The sequence below is a fragment of the Fundulus heteroclitus genome, chromosome 9, assembly GCF_011125445.2.
Source record: "Fundulus heteroclitus isolate FHET01 chromosome 9, MU-UCD_Fhet_4.1, whole genome shotgun sequence".
Lineage (NCBI taxonomy): Eukaryota > Metazoa > Chordata > Actinopteri > Cyprinodontiformes > Fundulidae > Fundulus > Fundulus heteroclitus.
Window position 1 is genome coordinate 36,473,053 of NC_046369.1, and position 15,416 is coordinate 36,488,468.

A 15,416-nucleotide genomic window follows, 5' to 3' on the forward strand; every position below is an offset into this window, starting at 1 on the left:
ACGCCCGCTAGCCAGAGCCTCCTACGCCCGCTAGCCGGAGCTTCGTACGCCCGCTAGTCAGAGCCTCCTACGCCCGCTAGCCAGAGCTTCCTACATCCGCTAGCCAGAGCTTCCCATGCCCAGTAGCAAGAGCCTCCCATGTCTGCTAGCCAGAGCTTCCTACGTCTGCCTGACAGAGTTCCCTTCGTCGACACCTGCTACTCCAGCGCTCCAAGTAATTTTTCTGCTGTGCTGCTGGATATCCTGCTACTCCAGCACTCCAAGAGCTCTCTCCCCCGTGTTGCTGGCTATTCCTGGCTCCCAGCGTACTTCTGATTCCACAGCACAACACCTGCAGCTCTCTCTCTCTCTCTCTCTCTCTCTCTCTCTCTCTCTCTCTTTCTCTTTCTCTCTCCAGTCCTCCAGCGTTCGGGTTCATCAGAACAAATCGTGACAGAGGTTTTTTTTTCTTTTTCATACATGTCTGACGTGTAAAATGAGTTTTCCTCCATTTACTGCAGTTGCTTCTACAACAGGGGTGACCAAACTTTTTGGTACATGGGCCAAAATTGTCAAGTCAAAGGAACTCGAGGGCCAAAAAAGTGAAATATATATAAAAAAAAAAAACAATACAATCACGTTTATGTTTTACCTGCTCTACAAAATATGAAAATTTTAAATAGTCAGAGTTGTGTAGGAATCCTGTATCGGTCGACCTGTAGTATACACCATTAATGTGTAAATGCTGTGATTTTTTCCCCCCAATATACACATTATGTGACATGATCCAAGCTTTCCCTATTTCATTTGTTGCTACTAAGCCCAGAAATGCAGCTTCCTCTTTACTGTCATCACCTGCTGCCCATATTTCTTTTATTGTTCCAGATCTGCACACTCTTGCATAGTGACCCTTCTTTTTGCACCGATTAATCAGTGCATCTCTGGCTGGGCACATATTTTTACTGTAAAAGGGAATCTTTGGCTTTAATGACGTCCACGTTATATAAATTTTCCTGCTTAAAGCAATTGGTCGCATCAGAGAAAAGGAGGCTGAATACCTTTGCACAGAGCAATTTTAATTTATTTGTAATGAATGTTTTACATCATGTAGGATATTCCTTCTACGTCACAATTGTATATGTTATGTTGGACTTTCACATAAGATTTAAATAAAATATTATCTTATGTTTGTGGATGTAATGTGACTAAATTTGGGAAAGTTTAGAAAAGGGCCACTGGAGGTGCTCCTCACGACTTACACGGCAGTGAAGGTCGAACAACGGCTTCCTTGGATCCACGCGTCAAACTGCAGGAAGGTGCCGCCACCACCAGGGGCCGACAAATCGCAGGACAAGAAAGATCACACGCCAGGAATCATCGTCATCGACCTGAGCCACCGAGCTGGCTGTGAGGACAGCGGCCCACCACAAGTTTTGTTTTTTTTCCTTCTTGGTGACTGTTCCTTGTAATGCTTTTAAAAATGTTCCTGTGGGTTTGATAATATATATTTGTTTGATTTGCAGTTTTACAGTAGTATTGTCAGATTGTTGTTTTTTTCCCCCGTTACTTTTTCCGTTTTTATTTTGTTTTATTATCAGTTTCGATTTAGGCATGAATGAAAATGTTTAGTTGTGTTACTTCAGTTTTGCTTAAGCAATGTTAAAATTGATATTTGGAATTTCAAATGTTTTTCCTGACATGATTCGTATTTGTTCTCACTGCTTGATGAAAGAAATGGAGAAGTTTTCTCACACCAAAGATCACTGATTTATGCAATTTTTGTTTATTATGGAAGGACAGACAGGGATCTGATTGGCTCTATAGATCCTTTAAAATTAGCTAGTAATGGTAACTCCTAGATTCAACACAGGGTTTTCTGGCTCAGATTGGCCGAGAGCAGATCTCCCTGGGGGTCTCACCAATTTTTACTACCCCTGTGGGTAGCGTTTTCTGGGTTTCCCCGGCCACACTGAACCTCTCCTGCTTTTGCTCCTGGTTTGGTAAGTTTGAGGGTGGTGGATGGTTATCCATCGAAGTGGTGAGTGGAGGCTCGAGTAGGAGGGTTTTCAGGGTGGGGAGAAGGTAGACGGATTCGACCTAAATTAGTATACAGGCTTAGCTTAAGTAGTCTAATATACTAAAATAATGTGCACATAGGGACCTAAAACAGGCCTTACTTAATTAGTTGAACCCTAAATTGTAGGTGAATGCTAAACCTTTGATCTTGTGTGTGAAAACTCCATGAAGCATTCAAGCTGATCTTTACTAAAAGTTCCAGCACACGTGATTTGTAACTGTTATGAGTCCTTGGTGTTGTATTTGCATATTTATGTGACGAGTTATCTTGTTTTTCAATAAATACTGTTTCTCAATAAAAGTGCTGGAACTTCATCACTCCACCGTCTCCTTATTCAATAACTCTGGGAAGTCAGTAGTTGTTTAGAATTCCATCCACAGGAAGCTGAAGAGTTTCTAAGACAAAGTGTGTTAAAGCAATATCTTCCAAAGGGCGTGATATAGGTTGTGAGAAGCACTGACTGAGTTTGCATCGAGTTTGCACCCTCTAGCTATCCTAGGGTGTGCTCCACTCATGACAATATGTGTCCTTATTTTATAACAGAATTGCTCAATTTAGTTAAATCGACACACACACAAACTTCTTCTCTATTTGGTCTGGGTACTGGGACCATACTTGCACACCAGTCAGTAGGCTGCTCTACTCTAGAGATTACCCCTCTCTTCTGTTTGAGCTAGTCCTTTTTTACTCTGAGTAACAGGGAAGAGTGACATGTTTTGGGGTTGACAGAGCAAATGGTTTAGCATCTGCTTAAAGATCTATTCTGTATTTACCCTCCATGCGATCTAAGCCGCTGAACAGTTTTGGGAACTGCTCCTCTACTGCTTCTACCCTGGCCACCAACCCAATTGCTACGCTTGCTGTGCGGCTAAGTAACCCTTGTGTCAGATCGGCTACTACATACACAGGCTGTACTGTAGTTTTGCTGGGAGTGCTCAGGTTAGCGGTAAACTTCCCTTTAACTGCTAGTGGAGACATACCTGCACCATACAATGTATATTTTGTGGGTTGCAGCTGTGGTGTCTGTGACAGAGAGACGTACACTTTTCCTGGCAACACGGTTACAACCGTTCCTGTGTCTATTTTGAGTAAATAGTTCAGATTGTTCACTTTGACTTCAGTGATCCAAGCTTCCTCCATTTCATCTGTTGCTACTGAGCCCAGAAATGCAACTTCTTCACCGTCATCACCTGCTGCCCATATTTCTCTTGTTCCAGATCTGCACACTATTGCATAGTGACCCTTCTTTTTACACTGATTACTCAGTGCATCTCTGGCTGGGCACATGTTTTTACTGTAAAAGGGAATCTTTGGCTTTCATGATGTCCACATTATATTTATTTTCCTGCTTAAAGTTAACTCTAAGAAGATCCTGCTGTTTCTTAACAAGCTCACAAGCCACAATGTTCTGCCAAGGCATTTGATTATGTAATACAGTATTGGTGTGTGAGTGATGGGTAACGGCTGTCTGTATGTGTGTGTGTGCTGGTGGGGGCTAACTGTCTGACACCTGCAGCTCTTCATACTCAAAATGCAAATCCAGGCTCACCCCACCCACACCGGGACCCCTCCTTTGATCCCAGAGATCTGGGGTTACCGGCCAACGACTTTAACCAATCTAGATCAGATTTAGATTATAGCCCAGGGCTGACGACATAAAACAGCATCAACATGTTGCTGAGAAAATAATACCGGCTAAATTTCCCTCTGATATTATTTCCAGATCTTGTCAGTTGATATAGCTGGTAACTCTACCTTGCTTTGAGTCGGTAACAATAACATGTTTTTAAATCCTTTAATAAAGACAAGTGATTAAATTGCAAATACTAGCTTATATGATTCTATGTAGACACAAATACAAACCCAGTGGATATGATTATGCTTTCACAACTTTACTCCAACTTTAAGTTAAAAAAAATCCTTCATGTGTAGAAAAGGGTGGTGACTCAGAACAACATGCCAAAAAATAAATACATTTTTAAGTCATTTAACTAAGCAAAGTATTAAAGCTCCATGTATCAAGTTGCAGGCGCTGAACTCCTAACCAGCTCTGGGGCCGCAGTCCTGAAGCCCAGCCTGACCACTGACCCCTCTGCTGGGAGCTACTTAAGAATGTCTCTCTGTGGGGAACAAGTAAAGTGCTGAATTAATTGTTATTGTTGTGTGGGAAGTGAGGGAGGACAAGCACCTGTTTTATTGGGTACCACATTTACTCTCTGGGGAGACTGGAGATGCTCCTGGCTATTACCCAGCTCTATAGCGGTGAGGCCGGTAGGTGAGGCCGGCAGTTCCTTGGCCTCTCGGCAGGGGGCGCTCAAGGGGCGCCGCTCGTGATCCTAAAACTGTAGAGTGACAGCAAGTTATGGATGTTTTATTAGCGAGTTTTGCTAAACAAGTAAAGCACTAAAAAGACTCTAAACATACAGCTGGAACGGGACTGATCAAGGAAGGCTTTCCTCCCTGGCAGTGAGCTCCATTGACACTGAGAGACTTTTAAATCTGAAGAAGATAAAGAGAACTTTTACCGGGAAAATTAAAATATTTTTGTTCAGAAAGAGCTCCGCATGGACTTCATTTGTAAGTAGAGGTAAGACAGCGATAAACAGAACTCATAAACTGTTACCAATCAGATGACAAATAATTTAGTTTTATTTTTTTCATCAAAGAATCAATATTTTTCCATGTCTCTTGGTGAATTGATTTGGCTCAGTCAGTCTCCCTCAGCACTTTGCAACGAGTCTACTCTGTAGAGTGTATATATTTGTAAATCTGACTCTGGTGACGTCAGTGCCTCACCAGCATACCACAAAAATGGCAGAACAGGATAGATTTAAGGAGATTTGCTCTCAGATGGAGCTCAGAACAGGGTTAAAATGAGGGAATGGGGGGTGTAATTAATAAGGAATTCTGACCAAGGCATTGCAGTTTCACTTTATATGGACCACAACTCATTGATGCAGCTAAAAAGCATTATGTGGCCCCTTTAATAAAAGTGTACCATAAGTCTAGCCGGCTTACTAAACTAATGATCACATTTTGACCAATGAATGAGTGAATTGAAAGAGCAGGAACATTGTTGAAAAATTAACAACATTAAACTCCTCTTATCTCTGTGAGCTTCTGCAATGTGATAACAACAAGCAGTTTTCACACTTCTCAAATGATGTATAAAGAAAAACAGTTGCTTTTATAGCACACAATCCTTATTTTGATGATTACGTCTCTATAGTGCTACAGTGCAAATTCAGTATTCAGTTTTTGAACTGCTGCAGTTTTTTGGTGAAAATGGCGGGAGGTGGGAGGATGAATTATAAGGCATTCTCCCTGGTCCACTTGTGTGAAAAAATACATTAGGTATTCTTGGATCACAGGAGATGTTTTATTTTAAAGTGTAACTCCCCCCGATTTAAGGGCATAACACCACAACCAGACACTTTTGGGAAAAGAAACGCCACCAAAGTGGTAGATTCAAAGAGAGAGATGGGGGTTTTAAGCAGTGCTGAGTACTGCGAAAGTCCGGACGAAGGAAAACTGTGTTTCATTTCCAACATGACACCCACAACTGAGAGGAGGTCCTCAATATTACACAGTGGTGCTCCAGGAAAAACCGCATCCAGAACACCAGCAAGACCAAGGAGTTCATGGTGGACTACAGGAGGTCCAGGAAGACTGAACACGCTCCTCTCTTAATATACGGGGAGGTGGTGGAGCGTGTGTTGAAGGTCCAACAACAGCTCTTCTTTCTCAGGCAACTGAAACGCATTGGACTTTCTGCTCATAAGCCTTTATAGAGCCAGGAGTGAAAGCACTGAGCATGACAGTGTGGGATGGGAGCTGCACTGCATTAAATGCGGGTGGTGTAGCTGATTAATTGATCAATTATTGAATAAAAGGCTCCTTTTTGTTGCATTTAATTTTTGGCCCTGTGTTTATTTCACTGCGTCATTATGCTGAAAAAAAAATCCCGGTGAGGACCCTGGTAGTGTCTTGTCTAAAGACACTAAGACGGTCAGACGAGGTATTGAACCGACAACCTGCCAGCTGCAGGAAACGCCCCCTAATTCCCTCCTCCCACTCTAACAAACTACCGTCTAAATGCAGCTGTTGGTTTTACATGTAAAGTTTGTGGCACTTCAATGCAAAATTTGAAGAAACCGTAGGTGGTATGAAAATAGTGTCTTCAATTTTAAAACAATATGATGGATTTCTCTAAAAACAGAAAGTTAAACTGTGTTTCTACATGAAAGTATGACAACATAGTAAAGCCTAAAAAATAGTGAATTTTAATTTCTATGTTTTTAATGGGGCATAAAATTGTATTATATCTCTAATTGTTGCTATGAGAGGCCCCAACAATTGTGTTTTTAAAAATGTACACAAATACACTTAAAATGTTTATTTTTGAACAGCTGCTAGGTAATTATGCGTCCGCATGATGCCAAAATGATTTCATTCAAATATCAGCACTTAAGATATCCCTTAACAGACATTTGAAAACCCACTTTCCATATATTACGGCGATAGAGAAGTACTTGCTTAAATTTATCACGGTTTTCGAGATACTTTGCTCAGTAAGTGTGAAGATGTTTTCCTGCATTTGGAAAAAACAAAAGGTATGAACCTGATTCTTTGTGTAATCTGCTGATTTGACTTAATGCACTAAGATGATTTCCACTCAATTTGATCGTAATTTAGTTTGACTTGTTGCTACTAATTTGTGAAAAGGTAACATTATCAAACTTTAATATCTGTTTTTACAACTTTTTAACAGAAAAGCCCTCCAGGGGATGTACGCTCTGGAGATGGTGATAGCGCAAGTCTGCAGAAGAGGTAAAGTTTTATAACAATCCTAACTTGTTTCCACATAGTTTTAATTTATCAGATTTTATTTTCCTGTAACAAATGACTTGGACACCCACAAATTTGACATTTTCTGCTTATTTTTCTGATATCAGGCTACAGAGAGAGGCATGGTCTCCCATTTCCACCACAACCCCTGATACCAGCGAGGCTCCCAGGACTAGAAAAACCTCCTTCTGGCAACGCTGGTCTCTTCATAACAAGGTATGTATAGCAGAGCTGATCATTTTAATTAATAAGCAGCAAAGAAAAGTGGTTGTAATTTGTGAGTGTCAGCACAGTCTGAGCTCATCTGTGTGGATTTAGAAGAAAAAGCAGACCCATCTCCCACAAAATGTGGACAGGGTCACAATCCTGTCACCCTCTGTGACAGAAAGGAGGTAAAACAGCAGTTTTCATCAACAGCAGTTTTATATTTTATTATTTTATGTAGGAAAAACTCCCTAATTCCCTCCTCCCACTCTAACAAACTACCGTCTAAATGCAGCTGTTGGTTTTACATGTAAAGTTTGTGGCACTTCAATGCAAAATTTGAAGAAACCGTAGGTGGTATGAAAATAGTGTCTTCAATTTTAAAACAATATGATGGATTTCTCTAAAAACAGAAAGTTAAACTGTGTTTCTACATGAAAGTATGACAACATAGTAAAGCCTCAAAAACAGTGAATTTTAATTTCTATGTTTTTAATGGGGCATAAAATTGTATTATATCTCTAATTGTTGCTATGGGAGGCCCCAACAATTGTGTTTTTAAAAATGTACACAAATACACTTAAAATGTTTATTTTTGAACAGCTGCTAGGTTATTATGCGTCCGCATGATGCCAAAATGATTTCATTCAAATATCAGCACTTAAGATATCCCTTAGCAGACATTTGAAAACCCACTTTCCATATATTACGGCGATAGAGAAGTACTTGCTTAAATTCATCACGGTTTTTGAGATACTTTGCTCAGTAAGTGTGAAGATGTTTTCCTGCATTTGGAAAAAACAAAAGGTATGAACCTGATTCTTTGTGTAATCTGCTGATTTGACTTAATGCACTAAGATGATTTCCACTCAATTTGATCGTAATTTAGTTTGACTTGTTGCTACTAATTTGTGAAAAGGTAACATTATCAAACTTTAATATCAGTTTTTACAACTTTTTAACAGAAAAGCCCTCCAGGGGATGTACGCTCTGGAGATGGTGATAACGCAAGTCTGCAGAAGAGGTAAAGTTTTATAACAATCCTAACTTGTTTCCACATAGTTTTAATTTATCAGACTTTATTTTCCTGTAACAAATGACTTGGACACCCACAAATTTGACATTTTCTGCTTATTTTTCTGATATCAGGCTACAGAGAGAGGCATGGTCTCCCATTTCCACCACAACCCCTGATACCAGCGAGGCTCCCAGGACTAGAAAAACCTCCTTCTGGCAACGCTGGTCTCTTCATAACAAGGTATGTATAGCAGAGCTGATCATTTTAATTAATAAGCAGCAAAGAAAAGTGGTTGTAATTTATGAGTGTCAGCACAGTCTGAGCTCATCTGTGTGGATTTAGAAGAAAAAGCAGACCCATCTCCCACAAAATGTGGACAGGGTCACAATCCTGTCACCCTCTGTGACAGAAAGGAGGTAAAACAGCAGTTTTCATCAACAGCAGTTTTATATTTTATTATTTTATGTAGGAAAAACTCCCTAATTCCCTCCTCCCACTCTAACAAACTACCGTCTAAATGCAGCTGTTGGTTTTACATGTAAAGTTTGTGGCACTTCAATGCAAAATTTGAAGAAACCGTAGGTGGTATGAAAATAGTGTCTTCAATTTTAAAACAATATGATGGATTTCTCTAAAAACAGAAAGTTAAACTGTGTTTCTACATGAAAGTATGACAACATAGTAAAGCCTGAAAAACAGTGAATTTTAATTTCTATGTTTTTAATGGGGCATAAAATTGTATTATATCTCTAATTGTTGCTATGGGAGGCCCCAACAATTGTGTTTTTAAAAATGTACACAAATACACTTAAAATGTTTATTTTTGAACAGCATTGCTAAGTTATTATTTTTAACTTGTTGCTACTTATTTGTGAAAAGGCAACACTATCAAACTTAAATATCTGTTTTTACAACTTTTAAACAGATAAGTCCTCAAAGTGATGTACGCTCTGGGAATGGCGAAAGCTTAAGTCTTCAGAAGAGGTAAAGTTTTATAACAATCCTAATTTGTTTCCACATGGTTTTAATTTTTTTTTTTTCCCTGCCACAAATGACTTGGACATCCAAAACCTGATATTTTCTGCTTATCTTGCTGATATCAGCCAGCAGACAGAAGCACCCTCTCCTTCTACCATCACAACCAGCGAGGCTCCTAGAACTAGAAAAACCTCCTTCTGGCATTGTTGGCGTCTTCTTAACAAGGTATGTATAGCAGAGCTGATTATTTTAATAAATAAGCAGCAAAGAAAAGGGGTTGCAATTTTTAAATCTCAGCATGGTCTGACTGATTTCATCTGTGTATACTTAAAAGAAAAAGCAGAGCCATCTCCAACAAGATGTGGACGCGGTCACAATCCATTCACCTTCAGTGACAGAAATGAGGTAAATTAAAACTTCATCAACTGCAGTTTAATATTCTATCATCTATTTTTAAGTTGTCGTTATTGAGGTTTATGCCACCACAGAATTAATTTTATTTTTTTCTTTATTTTACAGTTGTTGCACAAGTGAGAAGTCTCAGGGAGGAGAGACTGGTGTCGAGTTCAGGGCCTCACCTGTTCTTGACAGTCCTGTCTCTGCTCACCATGAGCCGCATCTCCAAGTAGTCCCACAATGCTCCACCACGTATGAGTTTCTTTACATTAGACTTTTTAGAGGTCAACCCAGTTTCAGTCATTACAAAGTAAAATATAAATATACAAATACAGATGTGAGATTGTTTTGCCCCAGGAATCATTGGTTACTTGTTTAGTTTTTTCTCCACTTGTCCTCAAATTAAACTAATAACTGTCTTGTGGACAGTCTTAATTTTTTTGTGTCTTCTTCATAGTATACAATGCACTGGTGATTTTGGGGATGTCGAAGATGGAGGACTGGATGGTTTTCCTGCATCTTCCAGAGAAGGAGACTCCCAAACTGGCCAGAACAGCAGAGTGGAAGAGACTGTCTTGTCCTCTACTGCCACAGCACAGATGTGAGTTATTATTTAGAGCTCAATAATATTTATATTTTATAGTTTTTCCAAGTTTCAAATGAAAAGTCATGTTGATCTGTTTTTGTGTGGTGATTTTTGTGTTGCTTCATTACCAGCATAAACAACCAAGAGGACTGCAAAGAAAGCGAGGCTGATGTCCAAGACAACATCCAACCTGCGTCTGAAAGTCAAGACAAGACTCCCGAGAAAGATTGGTATGAAAACTGTCTAGTCTGGATTCAGGATGTTTGAATAGAATCATGCATATGCACTTACACACAATTTCTCTGTTTCAACACTCAATATATATTTGACCTCCCTTAACTATCACAAAATAGTCTGCTGCAGAATTAAAAACTAGGTACTTGGCATATTATGGTCTGCATGTTTACGTATTAAGAATGTTGTGTAATTACAGAGGTCTGAATGTATTTGCGTTCTCTTTCCAGCCCTTGAAGAGCTAACGCACCTGCCATCAGGGCTTGCAAAATGAGTCACATTTCTTTAACTTTTCCACATATAGTCACATTACAAACAAAAAATACAAATACATTTTATTGGAGTCTTATGTGAAAGACAAAGTGGTATACAACTGTGATGTAGCAAGAAACTAATACATGGTCTCTTTTTTTAACAAATAAAAAACTGAAAAGAGCAACGTGCAAAAGTATTCAGCATCCCCCAGTAAATATTTCTTGGAACCGCGTTGTGCGGTAATTACAGCTGCAAGTCTCTGCCAGTTTTCCACGTCTTGTGACTGAAATTTTTGGCCATTCTTCTTTGCAAATCAGTTCAAGCACAGTCAGATTAGATGTAGAGCGTTTGTGAATAGCAGTTTTCAGACCTTATCAGATCCAAAGATTCTTGATTCGGTTTAAGTGAGAGGTCGACCGATACAGGTTTTTAGGGCAGATACTGATTATTTTGACAACATGCAAATCGGTACCCGATACGTGAAAAGTAAAAATAATACAATTGAAAATGTTGAGTACAACACAAAGTATCTATCTTTTAATAATAATATTATTAATAAACATAAAGACACTTTTGACATTCTCTTTAATTTCATAGTAACATTTACCCAATTATATTTAATTACTCAAATGCAGACTTTGGTGAATTAAAATCTGCTATTAATTTGATTATTAAAATTGGGTGATTACAGCAAGTGTTTTCAAAGAACTGACCCAAATACTGTTCTTATACTGCTAGACCAAAAAAAAGTTACATTTTTTATTGTTAAAGAGTCAAATTAAATTATTCAAAATAATCTATAAACTTGGTGAATACAACAATTGAGCAAAACCCTTTTTAAAATTTTGGATCTAAAATAATTTACACGTTAATTTTCTACAAAATATCTGACATTTAAAATAGTTATATTTTGCTGAGCAGGTAAAACATTAATGTGATTGTTTTGGTTTTAAAAAACAATTGTGTTCATTTTTCGTTCCTTTGACTTGACAATTTTGTACCGAAAAGTTAGGACACCCCTGCTGTAGAGGCAACTGCAGTAAATGGATGAAAACTCATTTTACATGTCAGACATGTATGAAAAAGGGTGAAATAAAAAGCTTCTAACTTGTGCAAAGCTCCTTTTTAAAAAACACAAAACATTAACGATGGCTAGCAAACAATATAGAACATTTAAAATATAACAATAAAAAATAAACACTTAATTGTTTGTGCACTTCATGTAGCAGCACAAGGCCTATGTAGTGCAAATTACGTTCCCGAGAAATGTTCTGTTTGACTTATATATTAAACGTATTTGCTCTAAACATGACCATGTTTTACTATCCTATCCATTCTGCTTCAACTGGCCTGAAGGAAACTGTCAAAGACACCGTCTTACTTCAACTAGCTTTGTGACTCTCAAACTAAACTTAATAACAGCGACAAAAGATTTTCTTGTTGTGGGGAGGAGGAGGAAACCTCCTAGACTGACCACTGCTAAACATTATTTTCTGCAAAGTTAAATGCTTCAAGTGTTGTGATTATTTTTATGCGCATACATGGCTTCATATCAACGAGCACTAACACAGTGGTGGCAGGTGGCCAGCTGGAGATCAGACATGTTTTTTTTAGACAGTTTTTTTAGGAGTTTTATACAGACTTTAACAGCTTAACCACCATTTACAAACCAGCATTGACCTGCGAGTTTCATTGAGTGGAAGTAAAAACCCTGCTCCGTTCTCAGTAAAACAGCTGTTCCCACCCGCTCACAGTGACTGACATTCAAAGGGCAAATACCGCTAAATTGTCAATCAGTCTGACATTAGCAGGCGCTCTCTGCCAAGGAGGCAGCGGCAACGTATGCGCGTCACGGGACGTCAAAGCATGGTGGCTGAATGCGCCAATGGATCGGCCAATGCATGCAGTGTATCGTCCCATCCCGATACAACAGAAAACACAAATATTGTATTTTTCAGAAAACACAAATATTGTATTTTTAACTGTCTGATTTAGTATTTGCCCTTTGAATGTCTGCCTCGGTCACTGTGAGCGGGAGGGAACAGCGGTTTCACTGAGAATGGAGCAGGGTTTTTACTTCCATTTTCACTCACAGAAACTCGCGTGTCAATGTTGGCTTTTAAATGGTGGTTGAGCTGTTTAAAGTCGGTATAAAACTCCATCCCACTGTCTAAAAAAACATGTTTGTTTCCAGCTGGCCACCGCTGTGTTAGTGCTCGTTGCCATGAAGAGTCGGCGTGTACACGCATGAAAACAATCACAACGCTTATAGCATTTAACTTTGTAGAAAATAATGTTCAGCGGTGGCCTTTTTCTTTCTCCTCGTCCCCACAACAAGAAGTTCTTTTCTCGCTGTCATTAAGTTTAGTTTAAGAGTCGCAACGCTATTTGAAGTAAGACGTGTTGGAGCAGGAAAGATGTGACAGAGTGGCGTAGATTGGCTACGAGCGCTCTTTCTGTGTGCGTATGTGAGCGTCTTCCTCTGTGTGTCCATCTTTGACAGTTTCCTTCAGGCCAGTTAGAGCAGAATGGATTGGATAATAAAACATGGACATTTTTTAAGTAGAAAAAATAAGTTTAATATATAAATCAAACAGAAGATGTTCTCCAGGAAGGCAATTTGCATTGTCCTGCCTGTCTCCTCATAAACTTTCCAGCACTTTCCACCTGTCATGCAGCCCAGCTCTTACTCCACCTCCTTATTAGTTCCACCTGTCGTTCCTAATTAAGCCTGGATTCAGTGCACCTGCCAACACCTCTACTTAAACCTCCGTCAGTCTGCTCTTCTCTGCTGGATCGTCATCATTCTTCATCCAAACCTCGTCCTGCCTCGTGTTTCTCACGCCTGCTAGTCAGAGCCTCCTACGCCTGCTAGCCAGAGCCTCCTACGCCTGCTAACCAGAGCTTCCTACACCTGCTAGCCAGAGCTTCCTACACCTGCTAGCCAGAGCTTCCCACACCTGCTAGCCAGAGCTTCCTACACCTGCTAGCCAGAGCCTCCTATGCCTGTTAGCCAGAGCCTCCTACACCTGCTAGTCAGAGCTTCCTACACCTGCTAGCAAGAGCTTCCTAGGCCTGCTAGTCAGAGCTTCCAACACCTGCTAGCCAGAGCTTCCTATACCTGCTAGCCAGAGCTTCCTACACCTGCTAGCAAGAGCTTCCTACGCCTGCTAGTCAGAGCTTCCTACACCTGCTAGCAAGAGCTTCCTAGGCCTGCTAGTCAGAGCTTCCTACACCTGCTAGCCAGAGCTTCCCACGCCTGCTAGCCAGAGCCTCCTACGCCCGCTAGTCAGAGCTTCCTACACCTGCTAGTCAGAGCTTCCTACACCTGCTAGCCAGAGCTTCCCACGCCTGCTAGTCAGAGCTTCCTACGCCTGCTAGCCAGAGCTTCCCACGCCTGCTAGCCAGAGCTTCCTACACCTGCTAGCCAGAGCTTCCCACGCCTGCTAGCCAGAGCTTCCTACACCTGCTAGCCAGAGCTTCCCACGTCTGGTAGCCAGAGTCTCCTACGCCTGCTAGCCAGAGCTTCCCACGCCTGCTAGCCAGAGCCTCCTACGCCTGTTAGCCGGAGCTTCCTACGCCCGCTAGTCAGAGCTTCCTACGCCTGCTAGCCAGAGCCTCCTACGCCTGTTAGCCAGAGCTTCCCACGCCTGCTAGCCAGAGCTTCCTACACCTGCTAGCCAGAGCTTCCCACGCCTGCTAGTCAGAGCTTCCTACGCCTGCTAGCCAGAGCTTCCCACGCCTGCTAGTCAGAGCCTCCTACGCCCGCTAGTCAGAGCTTCCTACGTCCGCTAGCCAGAGCTTCCCATGCCCAGTAGCCAGAGCCTCCCATGTCTGCTAGCCAGAGCTTCCTACGTCTGCCTGACAGAGTTCCCTTCGTCGACACCTGCTACTCCAGCGCTCCAAGTAATTTTTCTGCTGTGCTGCTGGATATCCTGCTACTCCAGCACTCCAAGAGCTCTCTCCCCCGTGTTGCTGGCTATTCCTGGCTCCCAGCGTACTTCTGATTCCACAGCACAACAACTGCAGCTCTCTCTCTCTCTCTCTCTCTCTCTCTCTCTCTCTCTCTCTCTCTCTCTCTCTCTCTCTCTCTCTCTCTCTCTCTCTCTCTCTCTCTCTCTCTCTCTCTCTCTCTCGTCCTCCAGCGTTCGGGTTCATCAGAACAAATCGTGACAGAGGTTTTTTTTTCTTTTTCATACATGTCTGACGTGTAAAATGAGTTTTCCTCCATTTATTGCAGTTGCTTCTACAACAAAAGTGACCAAACTTTTTGGTACATGGGCCAAAATTGTCAAGTCAAAGGAACTCGAGGGCCAAAAAAGTGAAATATATATATAATTAAATATAATTTCTCATGTAAATGGGAAATCAAAAAACAATATCCGCTTCAAATCGGCCAGAAAAAAATCGTCCACACGTATCGGGTATCACGTTGCCTGATGTCAAAATGATTGGTATCGGCCTTAAAAAAATCCTGTATTGGTCGACCTGTAGTATACACCATTAATGTGTAAATGCTGTGATTTTTTTTCTCCCAATATACACATTATGTGACATGATCCAAGCTTCCCCTATTTCATTTGTTGCTACTAAGCCCAGAAATGCAGCTTCCTCTTTACTGTCATCACCTGCTGCCCATATTTCTTTTATTGTTCCAGATCTGCACACTCTTGCATAGTGACCCTTCTTTTTACACCGATTAATCAGTGCATCTCTGGCTGGACACATATTTTTACTGTAAAAGGGAATCTTTGGCTTTAATGACGTCCACGTTATATACATTTTCCTGCTTAAAGCAATTGGTCGCATCAGAGAAAAGGAGGCTGAATACCTTTGCACAG

At 40.8% G+C, this 15,416-nt stretch overlaps 1 protein-coding gene across 2 annotated transcripts; it reads left to right on the forward strand.

The window, feature by feature from the left end:
• The first annotated feature begins 6,444 nt into the window (after positions 1 to 6,444).
• On the forward strand, positions 6,445 to 11,158 carry LOC118564204. Of its 2 annotated transcripts, XM_036141595.1 has the most exons (12): positions 6,446 to 6,669; positions 6,828 to 6,886; positions 7,012 to 7,120; positions 8,074 to 8,132; positions 8,258 to 8,366; positions 9,052 to 9,110; positions 9,230 to 9,329; positions 9,439 to 9,509; positions 9,624 to 9,752; positions 9,958 to 10,101; positions 10,218 to 10,316; positions 10,551 to 11,158. In XM_036141595.1, exons 1-12 carry the CDS (start codon positions 6,640 to 6,642, stop codon positions 10,555 to 10,557), a joined length of 975 nt encoding a protein of 324 aa, XP_035997488.1. In that variant the 5' UTR covers positions 6,446 to 6,639; the 3' UTR covers positions 10,558 to 11,158. The 2 variants fall into 2 exon arrangements, with proteins under 2 accessions (XP_035997487.1, XP_035997488.1); XM_036141594.1 differs by having other exon boundaries at positions 6,445 to 6,669; positions 10,218 to 11,158.
• Positions 11,159 to 15,416: the final 4,258 nt, after the last annotated feature.